This window comes from Belonocnema kinseyi, chromosome 5, assembly GCF_010883055.1.
Source record: "Belonocnema kinseyi isolate 2016_QV_RU_SX_M_011 chromosome 5, B_treatae_v1, whole genome shotgun sequence".
In the NCBI taxonomy this organism is placed as follows: Eukaryota; Metazoa; Arthropoda; class Insecta; order Hymenoptera; family Cynipidae; genus Belonocnema; species Belonocnema kinseyi.
This window is the reverse complement of record NC_046661.1, coordinates 82394759-82413051: the sequence shown is the minus strand read 5'-3', so window position 1 is coordinate 82413051 and position 18293 is coordinate 82394759. Positions and strand designations below refer to the sequence as shown.

Here is an 18293-nt window from a genome sequence, read left to right as displayed (position 1 = left end):
AACTTGTATATTTACCAGTCTGGTCAAGTTGCGCCACCTAAAAAAAAAGGAAAAAAATCTCGGTTTAGGAAGGAAAAAAAATAATGTAAATAACTTATTTGAATTTTTTAATAAGTTGTGATCAGAATTGAACATTCAACAGGATTTGACAGTGTTTGTACGCACTTTTCAGTCCGCCCGTTCAAAATTCATCATAAAAAAGGAACGGTTTAACGTTTAAACAATTCGAATAATTTTAATCGTTTAAAAAACTTTCCACCATTTTCCACTTCTTTTTATTTATTAACACTAAAAAATGTCAACTTTTTTGTTGTTAAATTTTCTGGTTGAAAATTAAGCTCTTTGGGTTGAAGATTCCACCATTTTGTTGTCTCGTTTAGTGAAATTCAACGATTTTTTATTATAATTGAAATCTTTTGGAGTTGCTATTATAAATACATTTTTCGATTAGAATTTTTTCCCCTCATTTTTTGGTATTAGTCCCGTTTAGTGGAAAATTTAACTATTTTGTTAAAAATACATTTTCTGTTCTTAAAGATTTATAATTTTATTTAATGATTCATGTTTTGGGTTAAAAATTGTTTGTTCCAGGTGCGCAAACATTTTTCACGGTCAATGCAATTTAAAAAATCAAACTATATTCTAAACATTTTTCCATTTAAAGTAATAAAATACAAATTAAAGCATTCAAAGCGGAACCCTTGAATTCCAAACTTTTGAAATTAAAGTTTAAAAGTTTTTCAATTAAAAAAATGAACTTTAAAAATTTTCAAAATTATATTATTTTAAGTAATTTTAAGCTAGACACATTAAAAATTGAAATATATATATATATATATTTTTACTTAACAGCTTTTAAATTAGAAGTTATATTATTTTAATTTTAAATAGTTTAGGCATCCTTCAAAATTCCTTCAAATTCAAAATAATTTTTTAACTTTTTTCTCGGAATTTATTTTTTAATTATGTGAATTTTTCTATAACTTTTCAATAATATTGCAAATTGAAACAAAATCCTTGAAATTTGAATTTAAAAATAACACCAGGACACTTATTATTTGTAAAAAATTAGAGTAATTTTAAGAGATATTTCGAAGTTTTAAAAAGATTCGAATTAAATTTAGAACTTGAAAACAATTTCAAATATTTATAGCCGAATTTGGAATAAAATGTTGATTTTTGCAGATTTTACACAAAAAATATAGAATTTCTTCAAGAATTGTGAAAGACTTCAAAAGAATAAACAAAAATTTCCTAAGATTCTTAGGAAAATTGAAAATGACTTTTCACTTCGAAAAATGATTGTAGCAGAAAGTTTAAGAGATTTAAAAAAATCATCAAAGAAGAACCTGGAAGACTTTGAGGATTTTTCTTTTAATTTGCAGGATTTTTCAAGAATTGTACGAAAAATTTGATTAATTTTTTAATATATTCAAAAGTTTAAACACTTCATTTAAATTACCTGAGATCATTTCGATTTTTTAATTAATTTGAATCTTTTTAAAACTTCTAAATATCGCTAAAAATTATCAGTTTCCCTCACAATTTTAACACTTTTCAAATAAAATAATTAAAATTGTTAAGTTCTTCGAAATTGTAGGTTAAAAATTAAATAATTTACATTAAAAAAATATTTTAAATTCAATAAAAACCTTTAAATACAAATGTATTATTATGGAGTTATTTTTAAGTGGAAAAAAGTAAAACGCACGTTTACATTTTTTAAGGCTAAAAAAAATTAACAGAAATAATATATTAATACATTTATTTATTACATTTAATATAAAAAATAATATAAAGGAAGACCTGAGACTCTGCATTAAAAATATTTTATTGATAAATCATGAAAATTTGTATTTAAAAATAAAATTATCAGAATAAACGATATATTAATTTTAATCCTTATCAAGACAGATCCACTTTAAAAATAATTTATTCATATATATTTGCTGCACTTTAATTATTTTAAAAACTGTTAAAATCGAACTGGGGCTGAATTTTCTTCTGAAAATTCGTAAAATTCCCAGATTCCCGGTCCGGCAGCCACCCTGTTTTTTATTTTTAAAAATCTTCTAATTTTTAATTTTTTTAAGCCTTTAAAACTGCATTTTTAAATTCTTTAAATTAAAATACATGCTTAAAAATTAAAATGGAAAATTTTTTAAGTGGAAGATTTTTGAGATTAAGCCACCATGTTCTTTATAAGATAAAAATTCATTTATTTGGTTAAAAATTCATCTATTTAGTTAATTTTTCGTTGTATAAATTTATTCTTCTTTGTTGAAAAAATATCATTTTTTGATGAAAATTAATCTATTTTGTTTAATTTTTTTCTTTTTTGGTTGAAAGTTTACCTTCTTTAATTAAAAATTCGTCCCTTTCAGTTAAAATCTGCATTATTTAGTTGAATATTCCGCTATTTGTTTAAAAAATTCATGTATTGTCAACAAAAATTTTTATTTTTTTTTATTTTGATTGTTTACCAATTTAATCTTTTTTATTGAAAATATATGATTTTTGGATGAAAATTCATGTATTTTGTTTCAGCTTCTCATTTTTTGGTTTTTTTAGTTAAAATCATTTTTCCGTTGAAAATTCAAATAATTTAATGAAAATTCTTCTTTTTGGGCTGCAAATGAAACTATTTGGTCGAAATTAAACTATTTTGTTGAAAGTGCACTTTTTGTCTGAATCCAGCTGTTGTGAAATTTGTTGTAATCGTTTAAAATCACTGGAATTTTTGAAATCTTTGTTAATTATTTTGAAATCTTATATAACATTTTGATATCGTTTAAAATCTTTGAATTTTTTTTTTATATCTTTTAAATATTTTTGAAATATTTCTTTAATCTTTGTTCGTGAAATCTTTTCTGTTCGTTCCAAATTATTAAAATCTTTTCAAATTTGTTGAAACCTTCTAAAATCATTAAAAATCTTTTAAATGTTTCGAAATCTGGTGTACTGCAAACTTTTTAAAATCTTTAAAATTCTTGAAATGTTTTGAAATTCTTAAGAATTCTTTAAAATATTTGAGAAATCTTTTGCAATCTTGTCAAACATTTTTAAATCTTTAAAATCATTTGAAAGTTTTAAAACCTTAGCGAAATATTTGAAATCTTTTGATATCTCCTCAAAAATTTTTAAACTGCTTAAAATCTTCAAAATGTTTTTAAATCTTAGAAATGTGGTTTAATAACCTTTAAAAAAATTTTAAACTCTTGTAAGTTTTAAAATAGTTGAATTTTTAACTAAAATGGTGAATTTTTAAATAAAAAGGTGAATTTCCAAATAACAAGATCATATTTTTAACGAAAAGTACGTTTTTTCGAAAAATTTACATTAATTATAAATAAAAAAAGATGAATTTTCAACTAAAAAAGATGAATTTTGAAGAAAAAACAAACAAACAATATTTACCAAAAAATGGAAATTAAAGTTTCATGAAAAAAACTAATTTAAAAAAAAAATAGCGAATTTTTAACAAAACAGTTAAATTTTCTACTAAAAAGATAAATTTTGAACAGAAAGTGAAATTTTCAACAAAATACATACATTTCCAACTAAAAAAAGATCAATTTTGAATCAAAAAATCGAATAGATAAACTTTCATTCGAAAATTAATTAACCAACTTTTTTTAAAAACAAATCAGTTAAATTTAAACTAAAATGATCATCTTTAAATGGATTAATTTCATTTCCAACTAAAAAGGTACATTTCCAAATAAAAAGATCAAATTTCTACAGGAAAATATCTTTCTTAAACAAATTCACATTCATTTTAAATAAAAAAGCTGAAATTTCAACTAAAGTGGTGAATTTTTATCTGGAATAGTTGAAATTTCTACTAAATTTTCAACTGGAACAGATGATTTTCGAACAAATAGCCATTTTTACCAATTCTCCACAAAAATAACGAATTTTTAACAAAACAGTTAAATCTTCAACTAAAAAGATGAATTTAGAACTGAAAGTGGAATTTTCAACAAATTATATAAATTTGCAACTAAAAAAAACTGAATCTTGAACGAAAAAAACCACCAATTTTTACCAAAAAAATATCTTTCAAAAAACTGCACATTTGTTAGAAACTTTAAAATTCTTGAAATCTTTTGAAATCCTTAAGAATTCTTTAAAATATTTGAGAAATCTTTTACAATCGTTTGAACATGCCTTCTTTTTTTTTTTTGTAAATTCAGCTCTTATTGATCTAAAATTAAAACATTTTTTGGTGGAAACGATATTTTTATTTTATTTTTTTGTTAGAAATTAACTTTCTTATCTGAAAATTTGACTATTCAACTTTTATAAAAAAAATTAATCTTTCCAAGTAGAAAATTCGTCTTTTTTGTTTAAAAATTCATTAAAATTAGTTTTTGTTTTACTATTCTCTTTAAAACTTGTTATTTTTTTTAAACGCCAATTTTTTACCTAAAAATGAAACTGATCGATTTGGGGTGGAAAAATAATCCTTCAAGTGGAAAATCAAACTATTTGGTTGAAAATTTATCTTTTTCGTTGAAAATTGAACTACTTGGCCAACAAAAATTCCTATATTTTCTCGAAAACACAATATTTTAACGGAAAATATTAGGAAAATGAATAATAATATAAAGTTAGTTTAAATAAAATAAACAATTTATAGACAAAATACATAAATTTCCAACTAAAAAAAGATCAATTTTTAATAAAAAATATCGAATAGTTAAATTTTCATTCGAAAATTAATTAAGCAATTTTTTTAAAAACAAATCAGTTAAATTTTAAACTAAAATGATAATCTTTAACTGGATTAATTTCATTTCCAACTAAAAAGGTACATTTTTAAATAAAAAGATCAAATTTCGACAGGGAAATACCCTTTTTAAACAAATTTACATTAATTTTAAAGAAAAAAGCTGAAAATATATAACAAAAAAAATATCTTTTTCAAAAAACTGCACACTTGTTAGAATCTTTAAAATTCTTGAAATGTTTTGAAATCCTTAAGAATTCTTTAAAATATTTGAGAAATCTTTTGCAATCATTTGAAATCTTGTCAAACCTTTTTAAATCGTTAAAAATCTTTGAAATTTTTTGAAATCTTTAAAATCATTTGAAAGTTTTAAAATATTAGCGAAATGTTTGAAATCTTTGCGAATTCGTTGGAATTATTTAAATTATTAAAAATCATAGTGAAATCTTTTGATATCTCCTCAAAAATTTTGAAATTGCTTAAAATCTTTAAAATGTTTTAGAAATGTGGTTTAATACCCTTTTAAAAAATTTTTAAACTCTTTTCTAAGTTTTAAAATCTTCTTCAAATGTTTACGTGAAAAAATCAAGGAGATTTCCAGGTTTTCAAGGTCACTAGACAAATTATTTAAACTTTCAAACAATAAGGCACAGAGCACTGGTGGGAATTTAAATTAAATCATAGTCTGAAGTATTTTTTTTTAAAAAGAAATTCATTAATATTTACCAGATTTAAGCGGAAAGGACGCAAGCGCCACCAACAGCCTTGATCTTGTCTTCTGCCTGTTTACTGAAGAATTTGGCCTTAACGATAACGGGTTGTTTGGGCAATCTTCCTTTTCCTAGGAGTTTGTAATATCCCTGAAACATAAATTAGAAAAAAATTGCAATATACATTTATTTCAACATTCAAAACAATTCTCAAACTTTATATTGAGAGGGCATATAAAAAATTCTAAAGAATTCAAATGAGTCGGAACAAAAAATTGTGATTAAAAAAATTACATTGACTAACGTAAGACTGGAATTAATTTATAAAACTTCAGGGTAAACGAGAAGAAATCGATGAAATTCATAAAAATTCACAATGAGGTTCAAACAATTTCGGACGAATCAAAATAAAAACTTTTAAAAATTAAAAATGTTTGAAAAAAATAAACGATTAAATTTATAAGATTTCAAGTAAATTAGAAAAAAATTCAAGAGAATTCAAAAGAATTAAAAAGGAATGTAGAACAAATTAATAAAAATTCCGGGCGAATTCCAAAAAATAATTTAAAATCCTTGATAATCGTTGAAACTACCAACTTCCTGTCAAGAAAGTGACTAATTACTACAACACAATTTAAGTTACATTCAAAAGAATTCAAAGGAATTGGAAAACGAATATTTTAATCAAAAAAATTCCAATGATTTCCGTATAATTCTGGAAAAGATAAAATTCGTAAATTTAATACAAATTCCGGAAAAGATCTATGAAATTCATAAAAATTCACGGAGAATTAAAAAAAAAATCAAGTGAATTGTAAACAATTAAAAAGGATTAAGGTGCGATTAATAAGAATTCAGTCTGAATTTTAAAAAAACTCAAATCTCCTCAAATATTTGAAACATTCATAATTTCTAACTAAGAAAGTGTCTAATAACTACAAAAAATTCAAGTTAAATTTAAATGAATTAGAAAAAAAAGTACAAAAATAAAATTCAGGCCTTATTTCAAATGAATTGCAAAAAATATTTGAAAATCTCTTGAAACCCTACGAAATCACTCACTTCTTGCGAATAAATTCTTTGAAATCCATTAAAATATCATAAAAATTCCGCCAATTTCTAAGAAATTTGATATTTACTGTTGTTAAATTGATTAAAACACCCTAAAAACTCATAAAACCTCTCAAAATCATTGAAATCCTAAGAAATCTTATATAAAACCCCCTGGAAATCAAACAAATTAATCCTTTGAAATCGCATTAAATGACTGAAAAAATCCATTAAAAATTTCTTTGTAATTTTTCCGAAAGTCCTAAAACATTTTAAATTGTTTAAAATCTTTTAAACATCTTCAAAAAGCGTATATAATATTAATATATTTTAATATCCTTTGATCATTTGATCAATTGATCCTCGGAATCAATTAAAAAAAACTAAAAAATTCAAGAAAATTGCAAATAATTTAGAATAAATTAATAAGAATTCCAAATCTCTTAAAATCTTTAAAACCCTACAAAATACCTCACTTCTCGTGAACAAATTCTTGAAAACCCACAAAAAAAAAGATAAAATTTCTAAAAATCTTAAGTCCTGTAAAATAGTTTCATATCTTCCGAAATTCTAGATAATTCTTTATCCTAAAATATTTCAAACGCTTATCCCTTCGAATTAGGAAAAAATAAGAAAATTTTTTAATTCTCTGCAAATTATTGAAATCTATTAATTTCTCGGGATCTTTAAAAATAGCCTGAAATATTTTAAAAGAGTTCAAGGCAATTTAACCGAAAAAGACAAATTTTCGAATAAAAAAGATCATTTTGCAACTCAAAAATTGAATTATTACATTTTCAGACAAAAAATGAATTAACTAAAATTATGGAATTTTCGACTGGAATAGTATTTTCATTTTCAAGAAATAAATGATTTAAAGTGATAAAAACTGGTGCAAATCATTTTAAGCAATTTTAAACTGGAAAAATACTGAAAATTGTACGATTAAATTTTTGTTATAAACGTGACACTTCCTAAATTAAAAGTTGAATTATTTTCATTTTAAATAGTTTTAAAATCTTCAGAAAGTTTCAAATTTGATTTCAAAATCTTCATGTTATTTTACATTTATTCAAATTTTAAATTATTTTTGAAATTTTTTTTAATCCTGTAAAATGGAAAATATTTTTGACAAATTTTGGAAATCTTTTTAAATATTCTCTTAAAATTATTTCTTCAATAGAATTTTTTCTAGGAATTAATTGTTCAATATTGATTAAAAACCAAAATTCAACAATTTTACTTGTAAATTAAATATTTTCAAATGGAACAATTAAAATGGTGAAGTTCAATGTTTAGTTTTTTGTTATGTTTTGAATATTTGATTTAAAAAATGTCAGATTTTAGGCTTTAACAATATTTTAAATTTGATAAAAGCCTGTAATTATGAGTATATTTTGTTAAAGTTATTTTTAAATTGAAAATCATATATAAAGTTTCAATCGGGCGTTTACATTTTTTTTAACTAAATTAAGAATTTAAAAAATCCAATTGAAACAATTTACTTTTTAACGCTAAAATCTGGAAATTCTTAAATTTTGACCTGATTCCGAATTGTTTTGTAAAATCAATTATTATTCACTTCTTAATCTTTAATTTATAGTTCAATTTCAAAAATCATTATAATTTATATTCACTTTTGATCCACAAAAAAAAATTCAGGATAAATTCATAAGACTTCAAAACAATTAAAGTTAAATTCAAAAGAATTCGATTTGAATTTTCAACCCAAAAGATGAATATTGTACAAAAACGGCGATTTTTTTAAACAAAATACACGAATTTTCAACTAAATGCTTGAATTTTAAACTAAAAAAATCAATTTTCAATCAAAAAATCGAACGGTTAAATTTTCAGTTGAAAAATTAATTACAAAAATTTGGTTTAAAACAAAATAGTTAAATTTTTAACTAAAATGGTGAATTTGTAACAAAAATGTGAGTTTTCAAATAACAAGATCAAATTTCTACCGAAAAATACTCAAAAAATGAAGTTTAAAAAAATAACATCGTTTTTTTTTTTTTAACAAAATACATGAATTTTCATTCGAACAAGAAAAAAATTTTAACAAAAAATGGAAATTAAAGTTTCATGAAAAAAATTAATTCTTAACAAAAATAACGAATTTTTAACAAAACAGTTGAATTTTCAACTGAAAGTGAAATTTTCAACAATCAACATGAATTTGCAACTAAAAAAAGATTTTTAACTAAAATGGTGAATTTTTAACAAACGATGAAAAAAAAATTTGAAACAAAAAATGGAAATTAAAGTTTTATGAAAAAAATTAATTCTCAACAAAAGTAACGAATTTTTAACAAAACAGTTCAATTTTCAACAAACTACATAAATTTCTAACTAAAAAAAGATCAATTTTCAATAAAAAAAATCGAACGGTGAATTTTCGGTTGAAAAATTAATTACAAAAATTTGGTTTAAAACAAAATAGTTACATTTTTAACTAAAATGGCGAATTATCAAATAACAAGATCAAATTTCTACCGAAAAATACTCGAAAAATGATGTTAAAAAAAAACAACAGCGTTTTTTTCCCAAAAAAATACATGAATTTTCAAACAAAGATGAATGTTGAGAAAAAAAAAACATTTTTAACAAAACATGGAGGTTAAGAAAAATTAATTTTAAATCAAAATTACGAATTTTTAACAAAATATTTAATTTTCAACTAAAAAGATGAATTTGGAACTGAAAGTGGAATTTTCAACAAATTACATAAATTTAAAACTAAAAAAAAAAGATCAATTGTCAATTAAAAAATCAAATAGTTGAATTTTAAGTTGAAAAATTTACATTAACTTTAAATAAAAAATACGAATTTTCCACTAAAATGATGAATTTTTATCTGGAATATTTTTAAATTAAACAGTTAAATTTTGAACGAAAAAAAACAACATTTTCAACAAAAAATGGAAAAGAAAAATTCATTAAAAACATTCATATAAAACACAAATAACGAACAAAAAACGTTAACATTGAAAAAATCCAGTAAATTAAGTAGAATTTAGTAAATTTCGAAGAATTAAAGTTAATTAAAAAAATTCATGGAAATTGCAAAGAATCGAAAGAATTCAGGGCTAAATAATAGGATTTAAGGGTGAATTCCAAAAAAATATATTCTTTGAAATACAACAAAATATTATGAAATCCAGTTAATATTTATATTTCCTGAAAGCGTAGAAAATATATTACTAAATAGTTAAATTTCGAATAAAAAGAATTAATACTCAACAAAAATAACGAATTTTTAACAAAACAGTTAAATTTCCAACTAAAAAGATGAATTTGAAACTGAAATTTTCAACAAACTACATAAATTTCCAACTAAAAAAAGATCAATTTTCCATCAAAAAATCGAATGGTTAAATTTTCAGTTGAAAAATTAATAACAAAATTTTATTTTTAACAAAATAGTTTAATTTTTAACTAAAATGCTGAATTTTCAACAAAAAATGTAAATTTTCAAATAACAAGATCAAATTTCGACCGAAAAATACTCAAAAAATGAAGTTTAAAAACACAACAGCGTTTTTTAAAAACAAAATACATGAATTTTTAACAACGAAGTTTAATTTCGAACAACAAGAGACAAATTTTCAACCAAATAGTTGAATTTAAAACTAAATAATATCCATTTTTTACCATGAATGGAAAAGTTAAATTTTCAGATACAAAAAAAAAATTAATTTCCAACAAAAAAAAACAACAATTTTTGATAAAATAATTGAATTTTTAAGCAAAGTGATTAATTTTCAAATATAATGATGAACCATAAAATTAAATTTTCAAGCAAAAGGATACTAAAATGATTATTCTTTAACTGGAATTAATGAATTTTAAACTAAAAAAATTAATTTTTAACCAATAAAATTAATTTCTTCCAAAAGGGGCAATTTTTTAATCAAAAACTGAATACATAATTTTGCAGTAAATAAAATTAATGTTAAGCTAAAGAGATGATTTTTTAACTAACGTGATGGAATTGAAACAAAAAATACGACTTTCCAAACATTAATTGATTTTTTAATTATGACAAATTTTTCTGTCAAGAGAGAGAAAATATTGCCCCAAAAAACTGGTCAATTTTCAACCAAAAATAGAAAACTTAAACTTTCAGTAAAAAAAAAAAATTATGGTTTGAATTTTATATTTTAATTTAAAAAAAAAAAAAAATTATGGAACAGTTGACTTTTCAGTTGAAGAAATTAAGTTTAAACTAAAATTATGAATCTTCAACTGGGATAGTTGAAATTTTTACGAAAAAAGGAGGAATTTTAAATCATAAAGATTAATTTTCTTTTAAAAAAAATTTCAACTGGAATTTTCAACAATTTACATAAATTCGCAACGAAAAAGGATCAATTTTCAATTAAAACATCGAATGAGATTACATTTTGAGTTGAAAACTTAATTTATATATAAATATAGTTCAAAATATTTCAGGAAAATTCAGAAATTAACGTTAAATTATATTTCTTTATGAAAGTCCTAAAATAAAAACGATCATTATTTTCACTTATGCGCCTTGCAACAGTAAATAAAGTAGAAATCACATTTTAAAATTCACAAAAATTACAAAAATAAAATAAAAAATAGTTAGAAAATAAATTTCTTACCGCTTTGACGAGATCGATGACGGGAGCTTTGCCATCTTTATTATCCTTGTACTTAAGTCTGGTCTGTTCGGAAACGAGGGTCCAGAGTTTGTCTAAATTTAAGGTAGGGCACCACTTCGAATTACGCCGCAAATGATAATTCCTCATACCAAGCTGTAAAATATAAATTAAATTTCGTAACAAACAAAAAAATTAAATTAATAACAATTATTTTGTTCATTTTTTTAATTCAGATATCTAAAACAATTCCAATCATAGAAATCAGGTCGCCGGTGAAAGCGAGTATATCATCATTTTAAATATTAAAAAGGCAGAACTAAAAAAATAAATTCTACATATTTTAATAATTAACACTAGCTTTGAATTTAATAACATTGAAATTTACCAAATTATTTAATTCTTAAAAATTCCTGTAATAAGTAAAAATTCTTAGGAAGACAAAATAAACTTTAAATTTAAAAAACTAGATTTCTAAAGGTTTCACAAAATTCCTAAAAATTTCAGAATATATAGTTGGATTTTGAAAATTTCAACACTTACGAAATATTTCCAGGAATTTCTAATTGTTTCAAACCATTTCAAGGAATTTTAAGTTTTTATAATTATTTCAATTATTGAAAATTATTAATTAGAAAGTGAAAATTATATCATTTTATACAATTTTAAGTTGGAAACATAAAAAATTGAGCGATTATAAAACTTTCTAAACTGAACACTATTTAAGTTAGAAGTTAAATTATTGTTATTTTAAGTACTTTTAAATTAATTATTGTTAAATTATCATTTTAAAATGCAAACTGGTTTTGAAACATTTCCCTTTTATTTTTGAAATAAAAAATATTAAACAATTTTCTCAGGAATCTCAAGAATTTTTGTATTATCTTAAAATTGTAAAAATCTTGGATTTTCTATTTTTTTTTTAAACTTCTAAATATCTCTTAAAATGAATGGAATTTTTCCTAAAAAAAAAAAATACAAAATTTAAAAAATTGCTTTCAAATCTGCAGATTTTTTTTTACAATTTTGGAAATCTTTTTAAATATTCTCGTTAAATTAATTTTCTAAATAAAAAATCATTTTAAGTTTTCTAGGAAAGTTAAGAAAATGATGTTACTCTTATAAAAACTGTCAGAAATTTTTAAAACCTAAATTTATTGCTCTAAATCTGAAAAAAATCGAGAGTTCATTTAAAATTAATTTTGCATTTTTTCAAAAGTTCTAAATACCTCATAAACTATTTGGAATTTTTCTAAATTTATAAGTCTTCAATTTCTAAATATTAAATTTATATGGATTAAAAATAGAAAATTTTAGACAACTTTAATAGAATTTGAAATTCCATAAAAGCGTTTAATGATGAATCAATTTAAATTTTTAAATTTTAATTCTAAAGCTTTAAAACTGCATTTCTAAATTATTTAAATAAAAAATGTACGCTCAAAAATGAATATCTAAAATGAAAATTTTGTATAAACTTCAACCCAAAAGATCAATTTTTCACAAAAAGGCCATTTTTCCAACAAAAAAAAATCCATGAATTTTTAGCCAAACAGTTGATTTTTCAACTAAAAAGGATGAATTTTCAATCAAACAGGTGAATTTTGAACAAAAACCAAATTCTTTTTGAACCCAAAATGAAATAGTTTAATTTTCAGTTAGAAAAACGATTTTTTTAACAAGACAACAAAAAACAATTTTTATTAAAATAGTTAGATTCTCAATTACAAAGTTGAGTATTCAATGGGATTAGTTTAAATTTCAACCAAAATGGTGAATTTCAAATTAAAAATGCTGAATCTTTAACTGCAATATTTGAATTTTCAACCCAAAAGATCAAATTTGTACAAAAAAGTCGATTTTTTAATTAAATGTTTAATCAAATACACGAATTTTCAACTGAATAGTTGAATTTGATACTAAGAAAAGATAAATTTTTTAACCAAACCGTTGAAAATTTTGAGGATAAAAAAAATCAATTTTTAATAAAGATATCAAATGGTTAAATTTTCAGCTGAAAAATTAATTAACATTTTTTTTAAAGAAAATAGTTTAACTTTTAACTAAAATATTGAATTTTTAAACAAAAAGATGAATTTCCAAACAACAAGATCATATTTCTAACGAAAAGTACGTTTTTTCGAAAAATTTACATTAATTATAAATAAAAAAAGATGAATTTCCAACTAAAATGGTGAATTTTTATCTGGGTGAGTTGAATTTTCTACTAAAAAAATGAAGTGCAGAAAAACAACGATTTTTCAACAAAATACATTAATTTTCAACTAAAAAAGATGAATTTTGAAGAAAAAACAAACAAACAATAATTACCAAAAAATGGAAGTTAAAGTCTCATGAAAAAAATTAATTTAAAAAAAATAACGAATTTTTAACAAAACAGTTCAATTTTCTACTGAAAAGATGAATTTTGAACAGAAAGTGAAATTTTCAACAAAATACATACATTTCCAACTAAAAAAGGATCAATTTTGAATCAAAAAATCGAATAGTTAAATTTTCATTCGAAAATTAATTAACCAATTTTTTTTAAACAAATCAGTTAAATTTTAAACTAAAATGATAATCTTTAACTGGATTAAATTCATTTCCAACTAAAAAGGTACATTTCCGAATAAAAAGATCAAATATCTAGAGGAAAATATCTTTTTAAAAAAATTTTAATTAATTTTATATAAAAAAGATGAAATTTCAACTAAAATGGTGAATTTTCATCTGGAATATTTGAAATTTCTACTAAAAAAAAAAAAAACAGAATGTTTCATAAAATAAATAAATTTTCAAGTGAAACAGATGAATTTTGAACAAATAGCCATTTTTACCAAAAAGTTACACGAAAAAAAAATCAATTCTCCACAAAAATAACGAATTTTTAACAAGACAGTTACGTTTTCAACTAAAAAGATGAATTTGGAACTGAAAGTGGAATTTTCAACAAATTACATAAATTTTCAAATAAAAAAAAATGAATTTCGAACGACAAAGAACACAAATTTTTACCAAAAAAATCTTTTAAACAAAATTACATTAATTTCAAATAAAAAAGATCAATTTTCAACTAAAATGGTGAATTTTTATCTGGATTAATTGAATTTTCTACTCAAAAAAAGAAGTTAAAAAAAAACAATTTTTCAAAAAAATACATGAATTTTAAACGAAAGAAAAACCATTTTTGAAAAAAAAACAATGTAGTTTGTTTCATTAAACAAAAAAATTAATTAATAGTAAGATCGAATTTATACCGAAAAAATATCTTTTCAAAAAAATTACATTCACATTGAATCAAAAAAATTGTTATTTAACCAAAATGGTGAATTTTTGTCTAGAACAGTTGAATTTTATACACAAAAAAAGAAGTTTAAAATACAATAATTTTTCAACAAAATACATGAATTTTGAACGAAAAAAAAAAAATTCATTCAAAAAATTAATTTTTCACGAAATTAACGAATTTTGAACAAAATAGTTAAATTTTCAATTAATGAGATGAATTTTCAAATAATAAGATGGATTTTATACAAAAAAATTCCCTTTTTCGAAAAATTTACATTGATTTTAAATAAAAAAAATGAATTTTAAACTCGAAAAACTTAATTTCAAACAACAAAAAAACAATAATTTTTACAAAAAAAATGGAAGTTTTTTGAACTGGAAGTGAAGTTTTCAACAAATTACATAAATTTGCGACTTAAAAAGATCAATTTTCAATAAAAAAAATGGAATAATTCAATTTTCAGTTGAAAAATTAATTAACAATTTTTTCTTAACAACATTTTTCAAAAACAAAGAACGAATTTTGAACAAAATAGTTAAATTTTGAACTAAGTATATGAATTTCAAAATAATAAGATCGATTTTACACAGAAAAATTCTTTTTATAAAAAAAATTACATTCGCTTTAAATATAAAAGATGAATTTCCAACTAAAATGGTGAATTTTTTATCTGGAAGTTGAATTTTCTATTAAAAAAATGAAATTAAAAAACAAATAGAAGATTTTTCCATGAAATACATGAATTTCCAACTAAAAAAGATGAATTTTAAATTAAAGTTACATTTTGAACGAAAATAATACTTTTGAACAAAAATATGGAAGTTAACGCTTTATTAAAAAAATAAATATTCAACAAAAATTACGAATTTTTAACAAAATAGTTAAATTTTCAACCAAAGTGATACATTTTCAACTAAAAAGATGAATTTTGAAAGTGGAATTTTCAACAAATTACATAAATTTTCAACTGAAAAAGATCAATTTTCAACCAAATAGTTAAATTTAAAAAAATCAACCAAAATGGCGAATCTTTAACTGGAACAATAGAATTTTCTGCCTGGAAGATCAATTATCCACAAAAAATTTAATAGTTAAATTTTTTATTAAAAATGTTAATGTTTAATTAAAAATTTAAATGTTAATCAATTTGTTTCATTTTCTGCAGACTTTCCGACAATTTGTAAACCAAATCATTTAATTTTTAAGCCAAAATATTAAGTTTCAACGAAGGAGATTAATCTTCTAACAAAAAGGACAAATTTCCAAAAAAAGTGAATTTTCAACCAAAAAATAGAACAGTGAAAAAAATTAATTCCCAGTAAAGAAACTAAATATTCAAACAAAATACTTAAATCCAACAATACAAACCTACTTTTGCAAATGTAGAAATATTTTTAATTAATTTGACCACAAAATTAAAAAAAAATTAAGCACATTTTCGAAAGAATTCAAACATTTCCAGGTGAGTAGACACCCGGGCAATGACGATTTTAACGAAATTTTTTAAAATACTAAAAGAAAGAAAAATGATCTCACCTTTCCAAAGTAACCCGGATGGTATTTGTCGAAATTAATTCGATGGTGGTGCATACCACCAGCGTTACCGCGACCACCAGGATGTTTTCTGTGCTTTCCTGAAATTCGAGGTTATGTTGAGGTTATGACACGCAACCAATTTTCAACTTTAAAAAACGCAATCTCACAAAAATGTCAATCTAAAGAAAAGCCCTTAAAGAGAATCACTTTGCTCTAAATCCTATGAATCTAGAAGCGCTTAAATAGTTTTTAAATCGCCACCAGATAACAGAAAAATCTTTATTTTGAGGTTACCTACCAATACGTCCATGTCCGTGACTGACATGTCCTCGAAGCTTCCTGGTCTTCTTTTTGTGTGTGGACTGCAAAAATCACACGAAACATGATTTAATTTATTAAATTCACTTGCAGATTGCAAAAATAATTAATATTTGATCATGAAATCGCAGAAAGGAGTGCGCTAAAAGGGTTTCGCAGATGGAGTCGGCGACCGTGTTTATGTTTAAAATCTTGGTCAAATATAAATTAAATTAATTGGGGGTACTTTTAAAATTGTGGGGAATTGAATTTCGTTGAGATATAATCGCGGATGGACGGGATTTTGTCGGATTTTTGGAGAAACACATTACACACGATTCACTCACCATTTTGGCTGTCGCGTGAAGAAATGAGAAGAGAGGCGCTAGCGCTTGCGCAGTAGGTGAGCCGGAAATAGGTAGATGCTCTGGTGGCCATCAGACGAACCTTATTTGAATTTAAAGAAAGCAACATTCGAAATTTTACATGATTATTTGTTATTGTAAATACAGTTAACTGCTTTATTGATTTTAAAAAGTTAAAAATTTTTTAAGCTAAGGTTAATATTTTTATGCAAATTTTTCTGATAATTATTATAAAAAAATGTTTCTTTTTAAATGAAATGATTGATTTCGGTTCAGTGTTATTAATTTTTTACAGGACATTTTTTAAATTAGGAGTTTCGGTATTATCTAATTGAAAATATAGATAATCTATTGAATAACAAGGATTTAATATTTGTAGCAAATGAAAAACAATAATAAAATTAATAATAAAAATGTTGAAAAACTATTTTTTGTTCAAAGTTCTTGAACGCTTGAATTCAAGCGAAAATTAATTTTTGCAAACAGAGAAATAAGTAATATGAGTTTGTTTTTAAAGTTATATAATTATAATTTTTCGAAAAATTTTGAGAAAATTTAAAAAGTTTTTTGAGTTTTTCAGATTCGTCGAAAAAGAATCTAGAAAATATGAAAGGAAATTTTTTATTTAACAAAACTTTGAAAAATAGGAGAAAATTTGAGCCAGTTCGGAAAATATTTCGGAGTTTTAGAAAAGAGGAAGAAATTTTAAAACATTTGTACAATTTTTAGAAATTTTTTTAAGTTTTAAAATATTTTTCATCTTTACAAAAATTCTAAGATTCTTGAATATCTTTTCTAGCTCTATTTTTTTTTTTAATTTCGAAAAATGTTACAATATTAAAGAAATTTGTTTCAAAATCTTCCAGATTTTAAAATGATTAGAATTTTTCCTAAAATTAAAAAAAGGATTGTGCATAATTAAAAAACTTACACCGCGAATAAAAAATCCCGAAAAATAAAATTACCGAAATCTAGAAATTCTGAATTGGAAATTCCCGACAGTTTATGATAATTTTCAAATTTGAAAATTCCCGACAGAATATTGTTGAAATACAATATCTCCGAACTAGAAAAATCTCGAATTATGATAAATATTACTTATTTATTTTAAAATAATCAAATATTTGTATGCAGATAAAAATGTTTTGAGAAATTACAACAGAAAAAACGTTCATAAAAATCAAAATGTTATTCAAAAAAATAATAAGTTAGTAAGGAACTGAGACCTACAAAGTTTCTTTAAAAAATATTATTAGATTCGGAGAAAATTTAGGAAGATTTTTTTTTAACGCGCACGTGTTTTCATTCTATTAAAAAATTTTCAAAAAGCTTATAAACTGTTCAAAAATTTTTTGCATCTTTTCAAATATTCTAAGTATCTCGAAAGCTTGATCGTATTTTTTTTAAATTTTAAATATTGCAAAATTGAAAAATGTTGCTTTAAATCTTCTGCACTCTTTTCTAAAATATCTCCTAACTCACTCGAATTTCTTGTAAAATTTTGTAATCTTGCGCAAAATAAAAAATGTTTACTTTGAAATTTTTAAAATTCTTTTCAGAAATTTGAGGAAATCCTTACAAATGTTTTGAAACCTTTTTCATTTTTATTTTAAAGTTTTATTAAAAAAAATTATTTGAATTTTTCCAATAATTCATAGGAAAATTTTTTATTTACCTATA

At 22.2% G+C, this 18293-nt stretch overlaps 1 protein-coding gene across 1 annotated transcript in view; it reads right to left on the bottom strand.

Moving 5' to 3' along the window:
* The window catches only part of LOC117172536 (60S ribosomal protein L27a), a 17537-nt gene extending 879 nt beyond the window's left edge, over window positions 1-16658 (bottom strand). The window contains exons 1-6 of the mRNA XM_033360573.1: window positions 16596-16658; window positions 16250-16313; window positions 15952-16049; window positions 11127-11279; window positions 5459-5592; window positions 16-37 (exon numbers count right to left, since the gene is read on the bottom strand). Of these exons, the coding sequence (XP_033216464.1) occupies window positions 5464-5592; window positions 11127-11279; window positions 15952-16049; window positions 16250-16313; window positions 16596-16598 (447 nt within the window). The 5' untranslated portion in view covers window positions 16599-16658 and the 3' untranslated portion in view covers window positions 16-37; window positions 5459-5463. The remainder of the gene's footprint in view (window positions 1-15; window positions 38-5458; window positions 5593-11126; window positions 11280-15951; window positions 16050-16249; window positions 16314-16595) is intronic.
* Window positions 16659-18293: the final 1635 nt, after the last annotated feature.